This window comes from Eriocheir sinensis, chromosome 69 (assembly GCF_024679095.1).
Source record: "Eriocheir sinensis breed Jianghai 21 chromosome 69, ASM2467909v1, whole genome shotgun sequence".
Taxonomy (NCBI): domain Eukaryota; kingdom Metazoa; phylum Arthropoda; class Malacostraca; order Decapoda; family Varunidae; genus Eriocheir; species Eriocheir sinensis.
The window spans coordinates 1,997,490-2,019,390 of record NC_066577.1 but is presented as its reverse complement, the minus strand read 5'-3'; the positions used below and the strand labels follow the sequence as shown (position 1 = coordinate 2,019,390).

The following is a 21,901-nucleotide window of genomic DNA, read 5'->3' as shown; positions in this document are numbered from 1 at the left end:
GAGCTGAGGCGTGGTTGAAGAGGCCGTGGTTGGGTGGTTTACGAGCTGAGGCGTGGTTGAAGAGGCCGTGGTTGGGTGGTTTACGAGCTGAGGCGTGGTTGAAGAGGCCGTGGTTGGGTGGTTTATGAGCTGAGGCGTGGTTGAAGAGGCCGTGGTTGGGTGGTTTACGAGCTGAGGCGTGGTTGAAGAGGCCGTGGTTGGGTGGTTTATGAGCTGAGGCGTGGTTGAAGAGGCCGTGGTTGGGTGGTTTACGAGCTGAGGCGTGGTTGAAGAGGCCGTGGTTGGGTGGTTTACGAGCTGAGGCGTGGTTGAAGAGGCCGTGGTTGGGTGGTTTACGAGCTGAGGCGTGGTTGAAGAGGCCGTGGTTGGGTGGTTTACGAGCTGAGGCGTGGTTGAAGAGGCCGTGGTTGGGTGGTTTATGAGCTGAGGCGTGGTTGAAGAGGCCGTGGTTGGGTGGTTTACGAGCTGAGGCGTGGTTGAAGAGGCCGTGGTTGGGTGGTTTACGAGCTGAGGCGTGGTTGAAGAGGCCGTGGTTGGGTGGTTATGACGGCAAGGCTGGTTTATGGCATTGTTGAAGAGGCTGCTTCTGCCGTGCTTTTGTTTCGCCTCGCCTTGCTGAGCTCTGCTGTGCCTTGCCTCGCCTCTGCCGTGCTTGCGGTGGTGTGCACAGGGCTGTGGTGGACGGTCACGCCCACCTCTCAACGTGCGTCCTTCACCGCTCGTCAGTCTCACTCTCTGCCTCTCACTGTCTGCCTGTATCTCAGGGTTTGTGTCTCCTCCCTGGCTGCCCTCCTTGCTGTAGTGCTGCTCGTCTCCTCACTGGCCCGTGCTTCTCCCTGCCCCAGGGCTCCCACAAAGGCAAATCAGTAATTCCCAAGACTCGTGCTGAAAAATCCCTATATTGGACAAAAACTTCCTAGTTTACAAATAATGACGTGTACTTACAGTATCGCCCCCCCCAAAAAAAAAACAAAAAAAAAACGAAATAATAGGAAAAATTTGCTTTTTAAGTATTTCAGAAGTCTGCTTTTGATCATTATACAGATAATACACTTTTCTTTCCCTTTTTGACAATGATTTCTCTCGAAACAAAAAAGAACTTGTAACACAATGTTTGAGTTTTCTTGTGATGATTAAATTTTCATCATGTTCTTAATAAAATGCTAAAATGACATAAATAAATGAGATCCCTTAGCAGCTGAGATAGACGAGTGATTTTCATGAAGCAGTATAACATATAAACAAAGACTAAACCAAAATCAATAAATAACTGAATATCCTGAGCATTAGCTGTTGACATTTCCTGTCAACAAAATACGAAAAAATACACTGGAAGTTCATATTCTTGCTTTTCTAGCATAAATTGCACTATTAACAAATACAGTAATTTAAGAAAACACTTTCATACAAAATGTAGGTGTTACTTGTGTACTTTACACTTTGGTATACAGAATATATTATTGGCATAAGTAAAGTTCTATCATATTCTTAACAGAAGGATAAAATGAAAAAAAGAGATTCCGTAGCAGCTGAGATAGACTAGAGTGCTTTCCATCACGTTCTATCTTCTATAAAAAAATATTAATAGACTAAACTAAAATCAATAAATAACTGAGAATCCTGAGATATTGCAGTCTGACATTTCTTCAGTCAACACAATATAAAAAAAACGCTTGAGAGTTCTTATTTTGCTTTTTCCAGCAAAACTTGCACTGTTGAAAAATACAGTAAAAAAAACTCATACAAAAAGTATATGTTGCTTATTATTTATTTTACACTTCATAAGCATTATTATGATTTTAGTGCTTGCAATGATTTCATGTGTCTGTTGCATTGCTTTTGACATTTTGCATAAGCTTTAACAACCTTAATTGGGTGATCATGTACACTTAGTTTATTAGCTGTTAACCCAGTTGAAGCCATACCTAGTTTTCCATGGAGTAGTCCCACAATGCTTTCCCTTTTCAGTGAGTTTCTGTGATCATTCTTAATTGCTTTGTGTGCTAAAAAGTCTTTCAACTGGAATATTTGCACAAGGTGGTGACATCATGCACCCAATAACTATGCAGATTTCTGTATTTCAACTCACTATTTATGTTTTTTTGGGTTCAGTCTTTCTCTCCAGCTGGAAATCCCTAAATTGTCACTAAAGGCGACCAGAATTCCCCAGAAAATCCCCAAAAAGCCAAAATCCCCAGATTATCACTAAATGCATGAAAAAGTCCCAATCTGGGGACAAAATCCCCAAAAGTGGGAGCCCTGCCCTGCCCTTGCCTGCTCGCCTGGTCTTCTTGCTAAGCTCCTCCCCCTTCTTCACGTGACTTGCTCTTATTTGCGCACTCAACTTCCCCGGTGTACTCCCTGACCTCGGCATTACAACTAGATAATCTATCGCTGGCTAACTAATAATCACTCTAGGGCTCGAGACTGGAGATGAGGGATTTCAGAACAGTCTTTCATCCATTCACACCCTCATTCACGCCAACAGTCTCTACTTATCACACACTCGTGCACCCGTCCACACATCCGCTCACTTGCTTGTTTGTTGTAATGTATAATCACTCACTCACTTGCATTCCACACCCACTCACTCGTTACACATTTGGACCGTTACAATGAGGAAATGGTGGTGATGATGATGAGCGAAAACAACGGTGATGATTGTGATGATAGAGAAGAGTGCACATTTGGACCGTTACAAATGCTTTCAAGAAGGATTCCTATTTGTATTGGAATTAAAATCATTTCAGAGTGTTTGAATTTGTTTTTGTATTCGTCGGAAGTTGAAGTATTCATACTGAAATACACAACTCTGGTATTCCCTCCACCCTGCCCGGCAAAGGTTCTAGCTCCACCTCTCCACCTGGTCCTCTGTCTGGTGTTAGTGTGCTCCACCCTGTCCCAGTAAGGGTTCTAGCTCCACCTCTCCACCTGGTCCGCTGTCTGGTGTTAGTGTGCTCCACCCTGCCCCAGTAAGGGTTCTAGCTCCACCTCTCCACCTGGTCTGCTGTCTGGTGTTAGTGTGCTCCACCCTGCCCCAGTAAGGGTTCTAGCTCCACCTCTCCACCTGGTCTGCTGTCTGGTGTTAGTGTGCTCCACCCTGCCCCAGTAAGGGTTCTAGCTCCACCTCTCCACCTGGTCCGCTGTCTGGTGCTACATACTTGCAGCACCAGCTGTCTCCTCGGCTACTGTTGTAAGCTTGCCGCTGATTGGCCAGGGCCTGAGGCAGCCTCCCCCACACACTGGGGAAACAGACTCTCCACACTACAAGTGTTGCTTCCATGCTTCGTGGCACACTCACGCCGCGTAACACATGCTTGCTCTCCGCATCACTGAACAGTAGAAGGGCTGCAGATCATGGCTGTCTCAAAACACTCAGACTCACTAAAAATAGAGGAAGTAATGGAAGCTGAAGTCAAAGCCGGGCTGTGAAGGTTGAGGCCGCTCTTTATTCCATGACAATTTTTCACAGAGTTATTAAGCTGCTGTGAAGACAAACCATTGTCCTGAGGAGGACTTTCTTTATCATGCGGTATTGTTTGTTTTTACAGTAGTGTGGCTGTCTGTGTGTGGCCTCCGGGGCAAAGCCTGGTGACTCATGACAGCGTACATGTTGCAGAGGACTGTGTCAGCCAGGCCCCGCCCCGACGGCTGGCCCTCAGAGCGGCACTCCCCCTCCCTCCCTCCCTGCCCCAAAGGTGCTGACGACTGTCAGCCTGTCTTGTGAGGGGCAACACTCCCTCCCTCCCTCCCTCCCTGCCCCAAAGGTGCTGACGACTGTCAGCCAGTCTTGTGAGGGGCAACACTCCCTCCCTCCCTCCCTCCCTCCCTGCCCCAAAGGTGCTGACGACTGTCAGCCTGTCTTGTGAGGGGCAACACTCCCTCCCTCCCTCCCTCCCTCCCTCCCTGCCCCAAAGGTGCTGACGACTGTCAGCCTGTCTTGTGAGGGGCAACACTCCCTCCCTCCCTCCCTCCCTGCCCCAAAGGTGCTGACGACTGTCAGCCAGTCTTGTGGGGGGCAACACTCCCTCCCTCCCTCCCTCCCTGCCCCAAAGGTGCTGACGACTGTCAGCCTGTCTTGTGAGGGGCAACACTCCCTCCCTGCCCCAAAGGTGCTGACGACTGTCAGCCAGTCTTGTGAGGGGCAACACTCCCTCCCTACCTTCCTCCCTGCCCCAAAGGTGCTGACGACTGTCAGCCTGTCTTGTGAGGGCAACACTCCTCCCTCCCTCCCTCCTCCTCCCTGCCCCAAAGGTGCTGACGACTGTCAGCCTGTCTTGTGAGGGGCAACACTCCCTCCCTCCCTCCTCCCTGCCCCAAAGGTGCTGACAACTGTCAGCCAGTCTTGTGAGGGGCAACACTCCCTCCTCCCTCCCTCCCTGCCCCAAAGGTGCATACAACTGTCAGCCAGTCTTGTGAGGGCAACACTCCCTCCCTCCCTCCCTCCCTCCCTGCCCCAAAGGTGCTGACAACTGTCAGCCAGTCTTGTGAGGGGCAACACTCCCTCCCTCCCTCCCTCCCTGCCCCAAAGGTGCTGACGACTGTCAGCCAGTCTTGTGGGGTGCAACACTCCCTCCCTCCCTCCCTGCCCCAAAGGTGCTGACAACTGTCAGCCAGTCTTGTGAGGGGCAACACTCCCCCCTCCCTCCCTGCCTGCCCCAAAGGTGCTGACAACTGTCAGCCAGTCTTGTGAGGGCAACACTCCCTCCCTCCTCCCTCCCTGCCCCAAAGGTGCATACAACTGTCAGCCAGTCTTGTGAGGGGCAACACTCCCTCCCTCCCTTCCACCCTGCCCCAAAGGTGCATACAACTGTCAGCCAGTCTGGTGGGGGGCAACACTCCTCCCTCCCTCCCTCCCTCCCTGCCCCAAAGGTGCATACAACTGTCAGCCAGTCTTGTGAGGCAACACTCCCTCCTCCCGCCCTCCCTGCCCCAAAGGTGCTGACGACTGTCAGCCAGTCTTGTGAGGGGCAACACTCCCTCCTCCCTCCCTCCCTGCCCCAAAGGTGCTGACGACTGTCAGCCAGTCTTGTGAGGGGCAACACTCCCTCCCTCCCTCCCTCCCTGCCCCAAAGGTGCTGACGACTGTCAGCCAGTCTTGTGGGGGGCAACACTCCCTCCCTCCCTCCCTCCCTCCCTGCCCCAAAGGTGCTGACGACTGTCAGCCAGTCTTGTGAGGGGCAACACTCCTCCCTCCCTCCTCCCTCCCTCCTCCCTGCCCCAAAGGTGCTGACGACTGTCAGCCAGTCTTGTGAGGGGCAACACTCCCTCCTCCCTCCCTCCTCCCTGCCCCAAAGGTGCTGACGACTGTCAGCCAGTCTTGTGAGGGCAACACTCCCTCCTCCCTCCCTCCCTGCCCCAAAGGTGCTGACGACTGTCAGCCAGTCTTGTGAGGGGCAACACTCCCTCCCTCCTCCCTCCTCCCTGCCCCAACGGTGCATACACCTGTCAGCCAGTCTTGTGAGGGGCAACACTCCCTCCCTCCCTCCCTCCCTGCCCCAAAGGTGCTGACGACTGTCAGCCAGTCTTGTGAGGGGCAACACTCCCTCCCTCCCTTCCTCCCTGCCCCCAAGGTGCTGACGACTGTCAGCCAGTCTTGTGAGGCAACACTCCCTCCCTCCCTCCCTCCTCCCTGCCCCAAAGGTGCTGACGACTGTCAGCCAGTCTTGTGAGGGGCAACACTCCCTCCCTCCCTCCCTCCCTGCCCCAAAGGTGCTGACGACTGTCAGCCAGTCTTGTGAGGGGCAACACTCCCTCCCTGCCCCAAAGGTGCTGACAACTGTCAGCCAGTCTTGTGAGGCAACACTCCCTCCCTCCTCCCTCCCTCCCTCCCTGCCCCAAAGGTGCTGACAACTGTCAGCCAGTCTTGTGAGGGGCAACACTCCCTCCTCCCTCCCTCCTCCCTCCCTTCCCCAAAGGTGCTGACAACTGTCAGCCAGTCTTGTGGGGGCAACACTCCCTCCCTCCTCCCTCCCTCCCTGCCACAAAGTTGCTTACAACTGTCAGACAGTCTTGTGAGGGGCAACCCTCCCTCCCTCCCTCCCGCCCTCCCTGCCCCAAAGGTGCATACAACTGTCAGCCTGTCTTGTGAGGGCAACACCCTCCCTCCCTCCCTCCCTCCCTGCCCCAAAGGTGCATACAACTGTCAGCCTGTCTTGTGAGGGGCAACACTCCCTCCCACCCACCTCCCTCCCTGCCCCAAAGGTGCATACAACTGTCAGCCTGTCTTGTGAGGGCAACACTCCCTCCCTCCCTCCCTCCCTGCCCCAAAGGTGCTGACAACTGTCAGCCTGTCTTGTGGGGGGCAACACTCCCTCCCGCCCACCGTCCCTCCCGCCCCAAAGGTGCATACAACTGTCAGCCTGTCTTGTGAGGGGCAACACTCCCTCCCTCCCTCCTCCCTCCCTCCCTGCCCCAAAGGTGCATACAACTGTCAGCCTGTCTTGTGGGGGCAACACTCCCTCCCTCCTCCCTCCCTGCCCCAAAGGTGCATACAACTGTCAGCCTGTCTTGTGAGGGGCAACACTCCCTCCCACCTCCCTCCCTGCCCCAAAGGTGCATACAACTGTCAGCCTGTCTTGTGGGGGGCAACACTCCCTCCCTCCCTCCCTCCCTCCCTGCCCCAAAGGTGCTGACAACTGTCAGCCTGTCTTGTGGGGGCAACACTCCCTCCCTCCTCCCTCCCTGCCCCAAAGGTGCATACAACTGTCAGCCTGTCTTGTGAGGGCAACACTCCCTCCTCCCTCCCTCCCTGCCCCAAAGGTACTGACAACTGTCAGCCTGTCTTGTGGGGCAACACTCCCTCCCTCCCTCCCTCCCTCCCTGCCCCAAAGGTGCATACAACTGTCAGCCTGTCTTGTGGGGGGCAACACTCCCTCCCTCCCTCCCTCCCTGCCCCAAAGGTGCTGACAACTGTCAGCCAGTCTTGTGGGGGGCAACACTCCCTCCCTCCCTCCCTCCCTCCCGCCCCAAAGGTGCTGACAACTGTCAGCCTGTCTTGTGAGGGGCAACACTCCTCCCTCCCTCCCTCCCTGCCCCAAAGGTACTGACAACTGTCAGCCTGTCTTGTGAGGGCAACACTCCCTCCTCCCTCCCTCCCTCCCTGCCCCAAAGGTGCTGACAACTGTCAGCCTGTCTTGTGAGGGGCAACACTCCCGACCACCCTCCCTTCCTGCCTGCCCCAAAGGTGCTGACAACTGTCAGCCTGTCTTGTGAGGGGCAACACTCCCTCCCTCCCTCCCTGCCCCAAAGGTGCTGACAACTGTCAGCCTGTCTTGTGAGGGGCAACACTCCCTCCCTCCCTTCCTGCCTGCCCCAAAGGTGCTGACAACTGTCAGCCTGTCTTGTGAGGGCAACACTCCCTCCCTCCCTCCCTCCTCCCTCCCTGCCCCAAAGGTGCTGACAACTGTCAGCCTGTCTTGTGAGGGCAACACTCCCTCCCTCCCTACCTCCCTGCCCCAAAGGTGCTGACAACTGTCAGCCTGTCTTGTGAGGGGCAACACTCCCTCCCTCCTCCCTCCCTCCCTGCCCCAAAGGTGCTGACAACTGTCAGCCTGTCATGTGAGGCAACACTCCCTCCCTCCCTCCCTCCCTCCCTGCCCCAAAGGTGCATACAACTGTCAGCCTGTCTTGTGAGGGCAACACTCCCTCCTCCTCCCACCCTCCCTGCCCCAAAGGTGCATACAACGGTCAGCCTGTCTTGGGTGGGGCAACACTCCTCCCTCCCTCCCTCCCTCCCTGCCCCAAAGGTGCATACAACTGTCAGCCTGTCTTGTGAGGGGCAACACTCCCTCCCTCCCCCAAAGCTGCAGACAACTGTCAGCCGGTCTTGTGAGGGGCAACACTCCCTCCCTCCCACCCTCCCAGCCCCAAAGGTGCATACAACTGTCAGCCTGTCTTGTGAGGGGCAACACTCCCTCCCTCCCTCCCTCCCTGCCCCAAAGGTGCATACAACTGTCAGCCTGTCTTGTGAGGGGCAACACTCCCTCCCTCCCTCCCTCCCTGCCATAAAGGTGCATACAACTGTCAGCCTGTCTTATGAGGGGCAACACTCCTCCCTCCCTCCCTCCCTCCCTGCCCCAAAGGTGCATACAACTGTCAGCCTGTCTTGTGAGGGGCAACACTCCCTCCCTCCCTCCCTCCTCCCTGCCCCAAAGGTGCATACAACTGTCAGCCTGTCTTGTGAGGGGCAACACTCCCTCCCTCCCTCCCTCCCTCCCTGCCCCAAAGGTGCATACAACTGTCAGCCTGTCTTGTGAGGGGCAACACTCCTCCCTCCCTCCCTCCCTCCCTGCCCCAAAGGTGCTGACAACTGTCAGCCTGTCTTGTGAGGGGCAACACTCCCTCCCTCCCTCCCTCCCTCCCTGCCTGCCCCAAAGGTGCATACAACTGTCAGCCTGTCTTGTGAGGGGCAACCTCCCTCCCTCCCTCCCTCCCTGCCCCAAAGGGGCATACAACTGTCAGCCTGTCTTGTGAGGGGCAACACTCCCTCCCTCCCTCCCTCCTCCCTGCCCCAAAGGTGCATACAACTGTCAGCCTGTCTTGTGAGGGGCAACACTCCTCCCTCCCTCCCTCCCTGCCCCAAAGGTGCATACAACTGTCAGCCTTTCTTGTGAGGGGCAACACTCCCTCCTCCTCCCTCCTCCCTGCCCCAAAGGTGCTGACAACTGTCAGCCAGTCTTGTGAGGGCAACACTCCTCCCTCCCTCCCTCCCTCCCTGCCCCAAAGGTGCATACAACTGTCAGCCTGTCTTGTCCCTCCTCCCTCCCTCCCTCCCTGCCCCAAAGGTGCTGACAACTGTCAGCCTGTCTTGTGAGGGCAACACTCCCTCCTCCCTCCCTCCTCCCTGCCCCAAAGGTGCTGACAACTGTCAGCCTGTCTTGTGAGGGGCAACACTCCCTCCCTCCTCCTCCCTCCCTGCCCCAAAGGTGCTGACAACTGTCAGCCAGTCTTGTGAGGGGCAACACTCCCTCCTCCCTCCTCCCTCCCTGCCCCAAAGGTGCATACAACTGTCAGCTGTCTTGTGAGGGCCAGCAGTGCCGAGCAAGGAGTACAAGTCAAGTAAGAGGAGAAAATGTTTGTGCATCATTTTACTCAACCCTCGTTTTTGAATATATTTTCTCACCTTACAGTCACAAATTTATTCCAGTGCAATGCAGAGTTTCCTGGGGCAGGCAATGGTGCCTCAGATTTTGTTCCTGGCCAACAGTAGTGTGGGAAAGTCTGGCAGGAGTGAAGTGTTCCTGGGGCAGGCAATGGTGGCTCAGATTTTGTTCCTGGCCAACAGTAGTGTGGGAAAGTCTGGCAGGAGTGAAGTGTTCCTGGGGCAGGCAATGGTGCCTCAGATTTTGTTCCTGGCCAACAGTAGTGTGGGAAAGTCTGGCAGGAGTGAAGTGTGTGGCTTGGGGCGTGGCGGCACCAGGGCCGTGTGTCCCGGGGCCAGCCTCAGACACACTCTGTAACCTGACCTCTGTGCCTTGAGGGTTCACCAAGCGCTGCCTGTGTGGCCAACACGGCCCATTGGTGGCCTTGGTGGGCGCCAGAGATGCAACTAGTGCAGCAGAGGTTTGCAGTGTGGTGTTCAGGGTTGGTCCGTGGTGCAGTGGTCAGTGTGCCTGGCTGGGAGTCTGCAAGCCCGGGTTTGGACACCTGCCCGGGCACTGAGGGCAGCTCTCACCCAGCTGTTGGTGCTCTCTTTGGGGCTGGCTGATGGACGGTGCCTGAGGAGGACTGTGAGTCGTGTGTTGGTCCTCTGGCACCAGAAACAGGAACAGTTCTCTCCTCAACTTTGCAAAGTCCAGGAGGCTGAGGGTTCTGGTTCCTGGGTGCAGAGGCGCGAGCCTTGGCGCTGGACTTGACACAGCAGTGCTGGCGGTGTGGCAAAGGAGACCAGCCACATCCTTGTCAGTGCTCGCTGGAGGATCCCTCGGAACTGTAGGCTTTTCCGGAGTGCTGAGCTCCTAGACCCGTGCAGTGTTTCCTACGCACAAGTGCGCACCTCTTGAGGAAGTGTTCAGTGCGTACTTATGCCTTTGCCCTTTTGAACAGTCAGGCTGCTGTCACTTGTGTTTTTGTCTTTAATTCCTTACTCCAGGAGTGTTAAGGGAGCGTCGCCTGCCTTACTCCTGTGGGAGAACATCAAAATTCAGTCCATGCTTTGGTTCATTTATGCAACAATCCTTTTGTAATGAAGCATCCTTCCTGCGCTGCCTGAGTAAAACACGTAAATCCCTTTAATAGTAACGCAAAAGTACGCAAAAATATAGGGCATTTAAAGTTTGAGGCGTAGCTGAGCGCGCCATTTAAAGTCCTGTATTAGGGTCGCCTACGGTCGCAACATTTTGATCTATTTTGCTAATAAAAGCCACTTTAGAAGCCAGGGTTTGCCACGAAACTCTGAGAGACTGTTGCCAAGATCACAATCATATTTCAGAAACACATAACTAATTTTCGTCAAATCTCAGAAATTATCGAACATGTCACTCCTTGACTTAGTTACCCTTTGTGTAAAATGCCTCCCAGGAATCCCTGGGTGTTGGAAATGATGCTAGCGCCCATGCTGGCATTGTAATATTGTTTTGGTCATGATTTTCTTTCCATTCATTCATTCATCTTTGACGCCTGCTCCTAGGAGCTCCCACCAGGGGATGGCCACGGCAGAAGTCTCCATCTCTCTCTATCCAGACACTCCCTCCTTGCCTGCTCAAAGTTCCTCAAGGATCTTTCCCCCTCTCCCTCACATACTCCTGCACCCTGTCCCTCCACTTCACTGGAGGTCGTCCTCTAACATTCCCACACTTGGAATAAACTAGTTCACAGTATATTATGGCTTTTGTTATTTGCAGCTTCCTTTCTCATGAAGATCTAACAGTGAATTTCATGATCATACTTAGTCTTGCTCCCAAACAGCCGTAAAGTCAACCATCAATGCTGAAATGTTTTTGAACAAAAAATTGTTCCACGAGTGAAGAGTTTTGCCTTTTGGACAAGTGTGGATATGGATGCAGGGCAGGTATCTAAGCATTTCTAATTGTAGTGTGTCTATTGCAGTGATGGTGATGACACTGACAACAAGGAGCATGTCCTCCTAGAGTGACCTCAAGCTGGTACTGGCCACAGAGATCACTTTGTCGCACTCCACTTTGGGTAAGCACGTTTAAAATTGTCCTTTATTTATGAGCAAGTTTTCCTTCAGGGCTCGTTTATAACATTTGTACTTTGACAATTATATCTTGATGCTTATGAGGGCATAACAATGGTGGGTCTTGCCAGGAAGGCACTCCAGGGACTGGCCTGGCCCACGGTGTTGTGGACTCGCTCAGTACAGGTATATGGCGTTGTCGATATCTACACAGGCCGGAGGGGCTTAGAATGGAAAGGGGAGATGTGTGGAGGCCTGCTCGGAGGTCCATTGGGGGTGGAGGCAGCGAGCGAGTGAAGCAACGCACCCCCTAGTTAGTTAAACTGTGGCAGCCCTTATGTCCCAGTGGCCATGGGTCCCAGTGGGTGTCCAGGTCCAGGGCAGCCGTGGTGATGGCTCAGGGACCATTGTGGCAGAGATGAGCACTGGGGCCATGCACAGCCACAGCCTGTGCCCCAAACTTTACCGTCCATTCAGGCTCAGGGGCAGCCATTGTGGCAGAGATGAGCACTGGGGCCATGCACAGCCACAGCCTGTGCCCCAAACTTTACCGTCCATTCAGGGTCCAGGGCAGCCGTGGTGACGGCTCAGGCATTAAGTTTCTTCCACTTCAACAGTAGATCATGTTTGTAAAGGTAATTTCTGCTGTAAAACTTTCTTAAAGCAGGACAGATATTTCTTTATTGGCAGCTGTCAGCAGGCAACAGAATGCAACATGTTGTGAATATCTTGATAAGTTATCCAGCAATGATGACAAGTTAGTAATGCTTCAAAGTGCAGGTTACAGGTCAACCCCTAACCAAGTCAACTCACTACCCGTCAGCTCACTCCCCTGGTCAACTAACCAGGTAACTCACTCCCTGGTCAACTAACCAGGTAACTCACTCCCTGGTCAACTAACCAGGTAACTCACTCCCCTGGTCAACTAACCAGGTAACTCACTCCCTGGTCAACTAACCAGGTAACTCATTCCCTGGTCAACTAACCAGGTAACTCACTCCCTGGTCAACTAACCAGGTAACTCACTCCCTGGTCAACTAACCAGGTAACTCACTCCCTGGTCAACTAACCAGGTAACTCACTCCCCTGGTCAACTAACCAGGTAACTCATTCCCCTGGTCAACTAAGCGGGTAACGCAGTCCCCTGGTCAACTAACCAGGTAACTCATTCCCTGGTCAACTAACCAGGTAACTCACTCCCCTGGTCAACTAACCAGGTAACTCACTCCCCTGGTCAACTAACCAGGTAACTCACTCCCCTGGTCAACTAACCAGGTAACTCACTCCCTGGTCAACTAACCAGGTAACTCACTCCCTGGTCAACTAACCAGGTAACTCACTCCCCTGGTCAACTAACCAGGTAACTCACTCCCTGGTCAACTAACCAGGTAACTCACCCCTGGTCAAGTAACCAGGTAACTCACTCCCCTGGTCAAGTAACCAGGTAACTCACTCCCCTGGTCAAGTAACCAGGTAACTCACTCCCCTGGTCAAGTAACCAGGTAACTCACTCCCTGGTCAACTAACCAGGTAACTCACTCCCCTGGTCAAGTAACCAGGTAACTCACTCCCTGGTCAACTAACCAGGTAACTCACTCCCCTGGTCAAGTAACCAGGTAACTCACTCCCCTGGTCAAGTAACCAGGTAACTCACTCCCCTGGTCAAGTAACCAGGTAACTCACTCCCCTGGTCAAGTAACCAGGTTAGTCCCTTAACGACAACGATGGCGCCGTATATATTTTCACTTACGTCAGCACCGAGCTCCGGCCACAGCATTTACTGTAAAGTGTGTGAGAGAGTGCCGCGAGATTTTGTGAATGTGCAAAACTTTGTTGCCTTGGCCCACACGGGACAACCACGCCCTCAGAGCTGTTCTTTACGATGCAAGTCCGATTTTATGTTTTTTTGGATCTCGTATGTAATATTTTCAGGTTGTATCGTAAGCTCTCGCTTCAAAAACACGGCAAGTAGCGAAATGTAGATCATTTCGGTGACGCAGCGATGCACGGCGAAGGTGTTGCCATGTAACAGGATCACCCACCGAGGCTCTCGTGCTGGAAAAGGAGTGTGACCACACAGTTGTTTTTTATAGTCGTGATGATTCGGAGAGTTGATTTTTTCATGATTTTTATTAAATATAAATCAATCTAGACACTGTAGGTGTTGCAACGGTTATAAAAAGGTTAATTTGGTTGATTTATATTCAGATATTACACTTGTGAGAAGAGAAGGAAGACATAATACCAACATTTTGAGATATTTCTTGTAGTAGTTCTCCTTTTATTGTTTTTCCTATGAATATTGAGAGGATACTCTTGTGCTTCTACAAATGTCTTGTAGTAAATATATTCTTGTTTACTAGCCAATCAAACTTAAGTTATATTAATATTATGGCGAGCATTATGAGTGTCCGTACCATCCCACCCCTGGCCGAACCGTCACCACGGGAGGGGATGGTTCGCACGATTCAGAAACTTGTCTTTCATCACCTACAGCTGAAAACTGGAAATAGCTACGGGCGTCATATTAGCAGCCTAAAGAGCCAGGTGATGGAGGAACTTTTTGAGATCAACAAAATTACACACTACTTTTGAAACTTTTTTTCTAAAAATATTTTTCTACAGAGTGTCCGAATCATCACCCCTCTCCCCTATATGTCGACGCTAAATGACTAACTGGCACCTCTTTCGCCCCCTGGATGACTCCGTGCCAAAAACAGCCTACAGTTCCTGCCTGCACATCACGGCGTCTGCAGAGCGAGGATGTTCCCTCAGCCGACCTGTCTTGGCGGTCTTCCTCTAGTTTCTGCTCGCTGTGTGCGTGCTGAGCGTAGTCTTGACACCTCCATGATTTGCCTGGTGTTCTACAGGAACCAATATCTTGTTCACAGGGTGTTCACAGGAGGGAAGCAGAAGTTGGAATTTTTTGGGAATCATGGAATTCCAGCCAAATCATAATCTGATTTCACAGTTGAGTTATACGGATGATTTTGTACAATTTTATTCAGTGAGATTCATTCCAGAATGAAAAACTACAAAAAACAGTTTTTCAAGTGTCTCCACAACTTGGGCTGTCTGTAGGCAGTAAATTTCCCGGTCAGAGATTCTAAACTATATTTTTAGACTCCATCGCGATAAAATGAGCAACTTTTCTTCAATATTTTTTTCTGTACATCGCATCAGTAAAAGTTGGAATTTTTTGGGAATCCTGGAATTCCAGCCAAGTGTGACAACCTGGAAAGAAAGGGCTCTCACAGCAGGGTGCCTTGTGGGACTTTTTCTTAGTTTCAAAGTGTATTTTTCGATGACTTGCGTTATGGGGATCACCCAAGAAAAGTTTTGCGGTTTGGAGGAGTTAATCTTTGAAATAATGTGAATATTGCTGAATGTGAGGCCGGGCTATTTTGAATATTACCCAGTGTGTTATTTACATGCAGTAAATTACCAAAATTCCTTATGTGCAGGCACCTGCAGAGCCAGACGTCTTGTTTAAGTGCTTGCAGTGAGGTGAATTATAGGTGTTTGAAAGGCCAAGAATCCTTGGAGTGTGATCTGACTAAACTGTTTGACACAAGCTTGTCTTTCGTGTGCTTGTTTGGTGTGTTGTCGATGCAAATCAGCACATTTGTGTTTTATACAAGATGGCCTGAGGGTTCCTGAGTACAGAAACACTGAAATATATGCCAGAACACCAGCTTGGGTGAGGCACTGAGTGGAGGCGTCCGTGCTCCAGGGTGCCCGCTGTGACCTGAGAGTGAAAGGCGAATCCCACAATGCATTACCAATGCAAGGGGTACCAGTTGACCTGGGGTGTGGGTTAACCTGGTTACCAGTTGACCTGGGGTGTGGGTTGACCTGGGGTGTGGGCTGACCTGGTTACCAGTTGACCTGGGGTGTGGGTTGACCTGGTTACCAGTTGACCTGGGGTGTGGGTTGACCTGGTTACCAGTTGACCTGGGGTGTGGGCTGACCTGGTTACCAGTTGACCTGGGGTGTGGGCTGACCTGGTTACCAGTTGACCTGGGGTGTGGGTTAACCTGGTTACCAGTTGACCTGGGGTGTGGGTTGACCTGGTTACCAGTTGACCTGGGGTGTGGGTTAACCTGGTTACCAGTTGACCTGGGGTGTGGGTTGACCTGGGGTGTGGGCTGACCTGGTTACCAGTTGACCTGGGGTGTGGGTTGACCTGGTTATATCTTACTCGGGAATAACTTTAACAAAGCGTCACACAGGGATGATACTTTGGCAGTGTTTCAGACCTTGCCGTAATTTCACCACTATGGTTCACTAACAGTGTGGGTGACGAGAGCACTCACAAGAGACACGTAATGCAACAATCCGGCACAGGTGGTTTGCGGTGCGTGGCGGTGCGCTGGCCACGTCACGGCACCGCCACGCCGGCCCTGTGTCGGGAACCACTCCACCTGCCAGACTGTCATTGCATGTCCCTCACGAGTACTTTGGTCATCCACATTTTGTCGGTGAACCACGCGGATGAAAACAGGGCCAGGTCTGAAACGTGCTCTGCCAAATTATCTTCCTTGACCAACGCTCTGTTGAAATGTTGCTCACGAGAAACAGCACAACACAGCCCGGAAACCCATGGTGTGTGTGTGTGTGTGTGTGTGTGTGTGTGTGTGTGTGTGTATTTACCTAGTTGTATTTACCTAGTTGTAGTTTTACAGGGCCTGGGCATTATGCTCGTGTGGTCCCGTCTCCGTGTCTGCATTGCACACTCCTCGCTGATACTGTATCCTCGCTCAGACTGTTCCAAACCTCTACATATCTTTGCGGGAAGCTATACTTCTTTGTGTCTCTCAAGCATCTCCCCTTTCTCAATTTTTTACTGTGTCCTCTTGTATTTCTGCTTATGTTTCCTTCTGTTAGTAGCAGTTCTTCATTATCTACTTCATCTATTTTGTTTAATAATTTATAAATTTTGATTAGGTCTCACCTTTCTCTTCTTTGTTACAGTGTTGTTAATTTCATTTCCTTTAATCTTTACTCGTATATAAATCCCAACAACTCTGGGATTTTTTTGATGCCATCCTCTGTATTCTCCAACTCTGGGACATTTTTGATGCCATCCTCGTATTCTGTCTAGTTTCTTTATATGCTTCTTCTTATGGGGGACCACACTACCTCTGCATATTCTAATTTTGGTCTAATCATGGTAGTGATTAGCCTTCTCATCATGTCCTTGTCCATGTAGTTAAATGCTACTCCAATATTTCTCACCAAGTTATATGTGTCTCTAAAGATCCGATTTATATGACTCTCTGGTTGATTATCATCCCTCATCACTACTCCCAGATCTCTCTCTTCATGCACTTTTTTTTAATGTTTCACCATTTCCCATTTTGTATATCCAGATTGGTCTTGTTTCACTTTTACCCATTTCCATAACATGACATTTTCACATTAAATTCCATCTCCCAATCCATACTCCATTTCCAAATTTTGTATAGGTCTTCTTGCAATATTTCACAATCTTCTTTGTTTCTTATATGTTTTGTAATTTAGCGTCGTCAGCAAACAGGTTTATGTAGCTATTAACTCCTTCAGCCATGTCATTTACATATGCCAGGAAGATTATCGGTGCTAATACTGAACCCTGTGGTACTCCGCTTTCTCCATTTCTCCATTCTGATTTTATGTCCTTGACCACAGTTCTCATCTCCCTTCCCATTAGGTAGCTTGCCATCCATTTTTTCATATTTCCTTTCAATCCTCCTTTATTTTCCAGTTTCCATAATAGTCTTGTATGTGGAACTTTGTCGAAGGCCTTTTTCAAATCTAGATAAATACAATCAACCCATCCATCCCTTTCCTGTGTTCTGTCTGTCACTCTTGAGTAAAAACTGAGTAAGTTTGTAACACATGATCGGCCCTTTTGAAATCCATATTGTTTGCTGGTAATTAACTTATGCTCTTCTAGAAATTTAGTCCACTGCTTCTTTATTATTTTCACATATTTTGCACAAAACACTTGTCAGGGATATGGGTCTGTAGTTTGAAGGTTCATCTTTCCTTCCACTTTTATATATGGGGACCACTTCAGCCCTTCTCCACTCATTGGGCACCGTACCTGTTGCTACTGAGCATCTTATGATGTCGTATATTGGAACAATTAATTCATCTCTACATTTTTTTAAAATATACCCAGATACTCCATCCGGTCCTACTGCTTTTCCTTCTTCTATTCTCCCAGTAATTTATGGATCTCTTCTTTGTTTACCATAATCTCTTCCATATGAACTTCTATTTTATTCTCTTGTGGCGCAATAAAGATTGTTTCTTTGGTAAAGACTTGCTGGAATTTTCTATTTAATAACTCTGCCATACCTTTAGGGTCATTGACTTCCACATTCCCGTGTGTGTGTGTGTGTGTGTGTGTGTGTGTGTGTGTGTGTGTGTGTGTGTGTGTGTGTGTGTGTGTGTGTGTTGGTGTGTTTGTGTGTGTGTGTGTGTGTGTGTGTGTGTGTGTGTGTAAGGGGTGTTGGGGCTGGGTTGGTGTGTGTGTGTGTGTGTGTGTGTGTGTGTGTGTGTGTGTGTGTGTGTGATCCTTTCCTTCATTTCCCTCCTCCTCCTCCTCCTCCTCTTTACTTCCTTCTCTTCCCTTTCCTCTCTTCTTCCTTCCTTTCTTCCTCTTTTCTTCACTTTTTTCTCTCTCTCTCTCTCTCTCTCTCTCTCTCTCTCTCTCTCTCTCTCTCTCTCTCTCTCTCTCGTCTTCTCCCTCCCCTCTCCTTCCTTCCTTCCTTCCTTTCCCTTCCTTCCTTCCTTTCCCTTCCTTCCTTCCTTCCTTCCTTTCTCTCCCCCTTCTCTCCTCCCTCCCTTTCCCCCAGCCTTCCTCCCTCCCTCACCCTCCCTCCCTCCCTCCCCAGGTCGTGTTCCTGATGTATCTGTGGAGCATAGACATTGACGCAGTGCTGGTGGCCATGTCCTGCTTTGCCCTGCTGTGTGAGGAAGCAGACATCCGCTGTGTGTGGGACGAGGTCACTGCTACCGTCACCTACCTGCTGCCCAACTACCACGTCTACCAGGAGCTTGCCGCGGCCTCTACCATACTCACGACTGGTATGTGTGTGTGTGTGTGTGTGTGGGTCAGCGTTGCAAGATTATCGTACTCAGCACACAATTTATCATTTTTAAGCCTCAGACTCTCGTAATGTACACTAATAACAGAGAAATATTAAAGTCAGCGTTAAAACTGTTATTTATTGATGCTGGTTTTGTTTGTTTTTGTTAAAGATATCAGACAGAGACTTCAACAATGAGATGTGGTGTGTACGATAATATGGCAAAGGTGGGGGTGGGTGAAAGTGGAGTGGGGGTTAGAGAGAGAGAGAGTGAAGGGAGGGAAGGAGGAAAGATTAGAGAGAGAGAGAGAGAGAGAGAGAGAGAGAGAGAGAGAGAGAGAGAGAGAGAGAGAGAGAGAGAGAGAGTGGTTATGTGTGTCTGTCTGAATGTCTTGGGTCATAACACACAAACTAACGTACGAGTTACCATATAGCTAACCAGTCGTGTGTGTGTGTGTGTGTGTGTGTGTGTGCTTGTGTGTGTGTGTGTGTGCTTGTGTGTGTGTGTGTGTGCTTGTGTGTGTGTGTGTGCTTGTGTGTGTGTGTGTGTGTGTGTGTGTGTGCTTGTGTGTGTGTGTGTATGCTTGTGTGTGTGTGTGTGTGTGCTTGTGTGTGTGTGTGTGCTTATCAGAGCTGGGCACTTCCGTACCTCTGTCCGCACCTCCGCTCCTCCGGACCTGCGGACCTTTAAACGAGGTGCGGAGGTCCGAAGTGCGGAAAGTTTTTCAAAAGTGCGGAAGTAACAGGTGCGGAACGGCAGTATTTTAAGTCCGTACCTCCGCACCTGAGGTTTTCAGGATAAAAAATGAAAACGACAAACAGTCCGCGCTCTGCAGTAATACTTCCGGTCGTTTACGCGGTCTGTGCTGCAGGGCATGTTTTCCCGCCACTTGAGTGACGTCACTCATTCAGATTTACGGCCCGGTTCAAAATATACCGTTTGTCGTCCGTCTTAAAGGAAGTGCGTCATCAATGACAACACCACGTGCACGGATAGCAAGAACCCAAGGTGCTGCAGTATTGCCTTGTATTTCTTTTTTTTAAGGTACGGACTAGATTTTTCAGGCGCGCTTTAATAGTTTTGGGTACGGTACCGGAGGTGCGGAGGTGCGGTACCGGAACGAGTGAAAAAAATTTAGGCGCGGAAGTACAGGTACGGACTATATGTGTTTCGAGGTGCGGAGGAGTGGTACCGGACTACCCGATATCCAGTAACGCGCCCAGCTCTGGTGCTTATGTGTGTGTGTGTGTGTGTGTGTGTGTGTGTGTGTAAAGTAACCTAACTTAACCTAACCTAGCCATATATAACCATCACTGCTAACCTGTCATGTGTGTGTGTGTGTGTGTGTGTAAAGTAACCTAACTTAACCTAACCTAGCCATATATAACCATCACTGCTAACCTGTCATGTGTGTGTGTGTGTGTGTGTGTGTGTGTGTGTGTGTGTGTGTGTCAACTAACCTAACCTAACCTAACCTAACCGTACACAGTCAAGCCTTGGCTTACGAGTGCCTTAGTTTACAAGTGTTCTGATTTACGAGCAAAAAAATCCCTCAAAAAATGCCTTGGATTATGAGCGTGCCTTGGTAGACGAGCATCCTGATTGTTCCTTTTTTTCTTTTTTGTCACCACTGCCTGGGTGGGGACACAGGCTATATGGAGGCCGTCATGGTCAAGTGCGTACGTCCTTGAAGTGGCGGCTCATGAAGGGGAGGGGAGGATGCCGACAGACCAAGGCCCGTAGTACCATCACCAATGTTTCCCTAACCTTCCGTGAAACACTCATCTGGTAACACTGCGATCCATATATGGCCGTCTGCTTGTACGCAGCATAACAAGAACAGTAGCAGCCTAGGAGTAGCTTTTTGCACCCTATATGTAAGGGTTTGTGGCTAAAATCCTTTATAATAGGCTAAAAGCGTGTGGGTTGGCAGCCTAAATAGCCTGCCCGTGAACATGTAAACATCCTGTGCACAAGAAATCTGAGTCCATCGCTACATAATCCTTCCCAGCCAGCACAGGAGATGATCATTGGTGCAGTAGTTACCTCACGTACGAAGCATGGAGGAGAAAACAGTAGAATTAACGAGGTGTTGGTCCAGGTCACCACTGCCAGGTTATCGCACTCATGAGCCGCGTGTAGACCGGTTTCTGGCCCACGACTGTTGCCAAGAAGCATATATAATTAACCGTTTAAACGATAACCATATATGAAGGCAGTTATTTGGGTGGTGAAAGCAGTTTTTGGGTTGAAAGTTGAAAGAGTACAACAACCTGGCAGCGTTCAGCGGAGGGTTGCTGGAACACGCTGCTGCTTCCTCCACGTGAACAGCGTTTGGCTCAAGCACTTGAATGTTTGTCAGATCCTTAACTTCCACTTGTGAATGAACAAAATCTAACTCTTACTCTGACAACATAATTCTACGTTTCACTATAGAGAACACCTTCACGCTGCCAATACACGGGACACCCTCAGGAAAACATCACCCTATTCCTTCACTTCTTGTAAACTTGAATACTTCTCAGATCCTTAACTTCCACTTGTGAATGAACAAAATCTAACTCTTACTCTGACAACATAATTCTGGCTCATACGTTTCACTGTAGAGAACACCTTCACGCTGCCAATAAACAGGACACCCTCAGGAAATCATCCCCCTATTCCTTCACTTCTTGTAAACTTGAATGTTTCTCAGATCCTCAACTTCCACTTGTGAATAAATAAAATCTAACTCTTATTCTGACAACATAATTCTACGTTTCACTGTAGAGAACACCTTCACGCTGCCAATACACGGGACACCCTCAGGAAAACATCACCCTATTCCTTCACTTCTTGTAAACTTGAATGTTTGTCAGATCCTTAACTTCCACTTGTGAATGAACAAAATCTAACTCTTATTCTGACAACATAATTCTACGTTTCACTGTAGAGAACACCTTCACGCTGCCAATACACGGGACACCCTCAGGAAAACATCACCCTATTCCTTCACTTCCCTCCTCTCTCAATGTCACTACCATATCAGTCATCAGAGTCACTGTCACCTTGATTCGCCCGCGGTCTACTTCCGTCCGGAGCGGAGGAACTGCTTGATGCGTCACGAGACATGACGGATGTACTCCGAACAAAAGTGGAGAATGATCCGTGGCCTTCGGTAGGCTGAGACGAATGAGAGTGTGTACGGATGCCAGATGCCTCCACCATTCTTCTGGGTCAAGAACTGGCGGTATATTTGAAACGTAGGGAGCGTAGAGTGTGGTGATTATATATATGATCCACGTATGGGTGGGGCGTGTGGCAGTGTGCTTGTATATACGACGCTGTAATGTAAGGGTTAAAACGTCCTTCTCTACAAAATATTGACAAATGGCATTGTTTCAATTTCTTGTTTCTAACGGTGACGTTGATGTTTTCATACCGGGAAGTTCTTGCCTATCATTCAGGGGTGTTTTAAACTGGTCTGTGGCGCAACAGTAACACAACAGTAACACAACAGTAACACAACAGTAACACAACAGTAACACAACAGTAACACAACAGTAACACAACAGTAACACAACAGTAACACAACAGTAACACAATAGTAACACAACAGTAACACAACAGTAACACAACAGTAACACAACAGTAACACAATAGTAACACAACAGTAACACAACAGTAACACAACAGTAACAC

The 21,901-nt window shown here is 50.1% G+C and overlaps 1 protein-coding gene and 1 pseudogene across 1 annotated transcript in view; both read left to right on the top strand.

Annotated features, from left to right (window-relative positions):
* LOC126988315 (neurofibromin-like) overlaps positions 1-21,901 on the top strand; it is a 219,442-nt pseudogene that overhangs the window by 7,656 nt on the left and 189,885 nt on the right.
* Positions 18,037-21,901, top strand: part of LOC126988316 (neurofibromin-like) — an 84,374-nt gene continuing 80,509 nt past the window's right edge. The window contains exons 1-2 of the mRNA XM_050846371.1: positions 18,037-18,217; positions 19,871-19,895. Coding sequence (XP_050702328.1) covers positions 18,037-18,217; positions 19,871-19,895 — 206 coding nt within the window. The remainder of the gene's footprint in view (positions 18,218-19,870; positions 19,896-21,901) is intronic.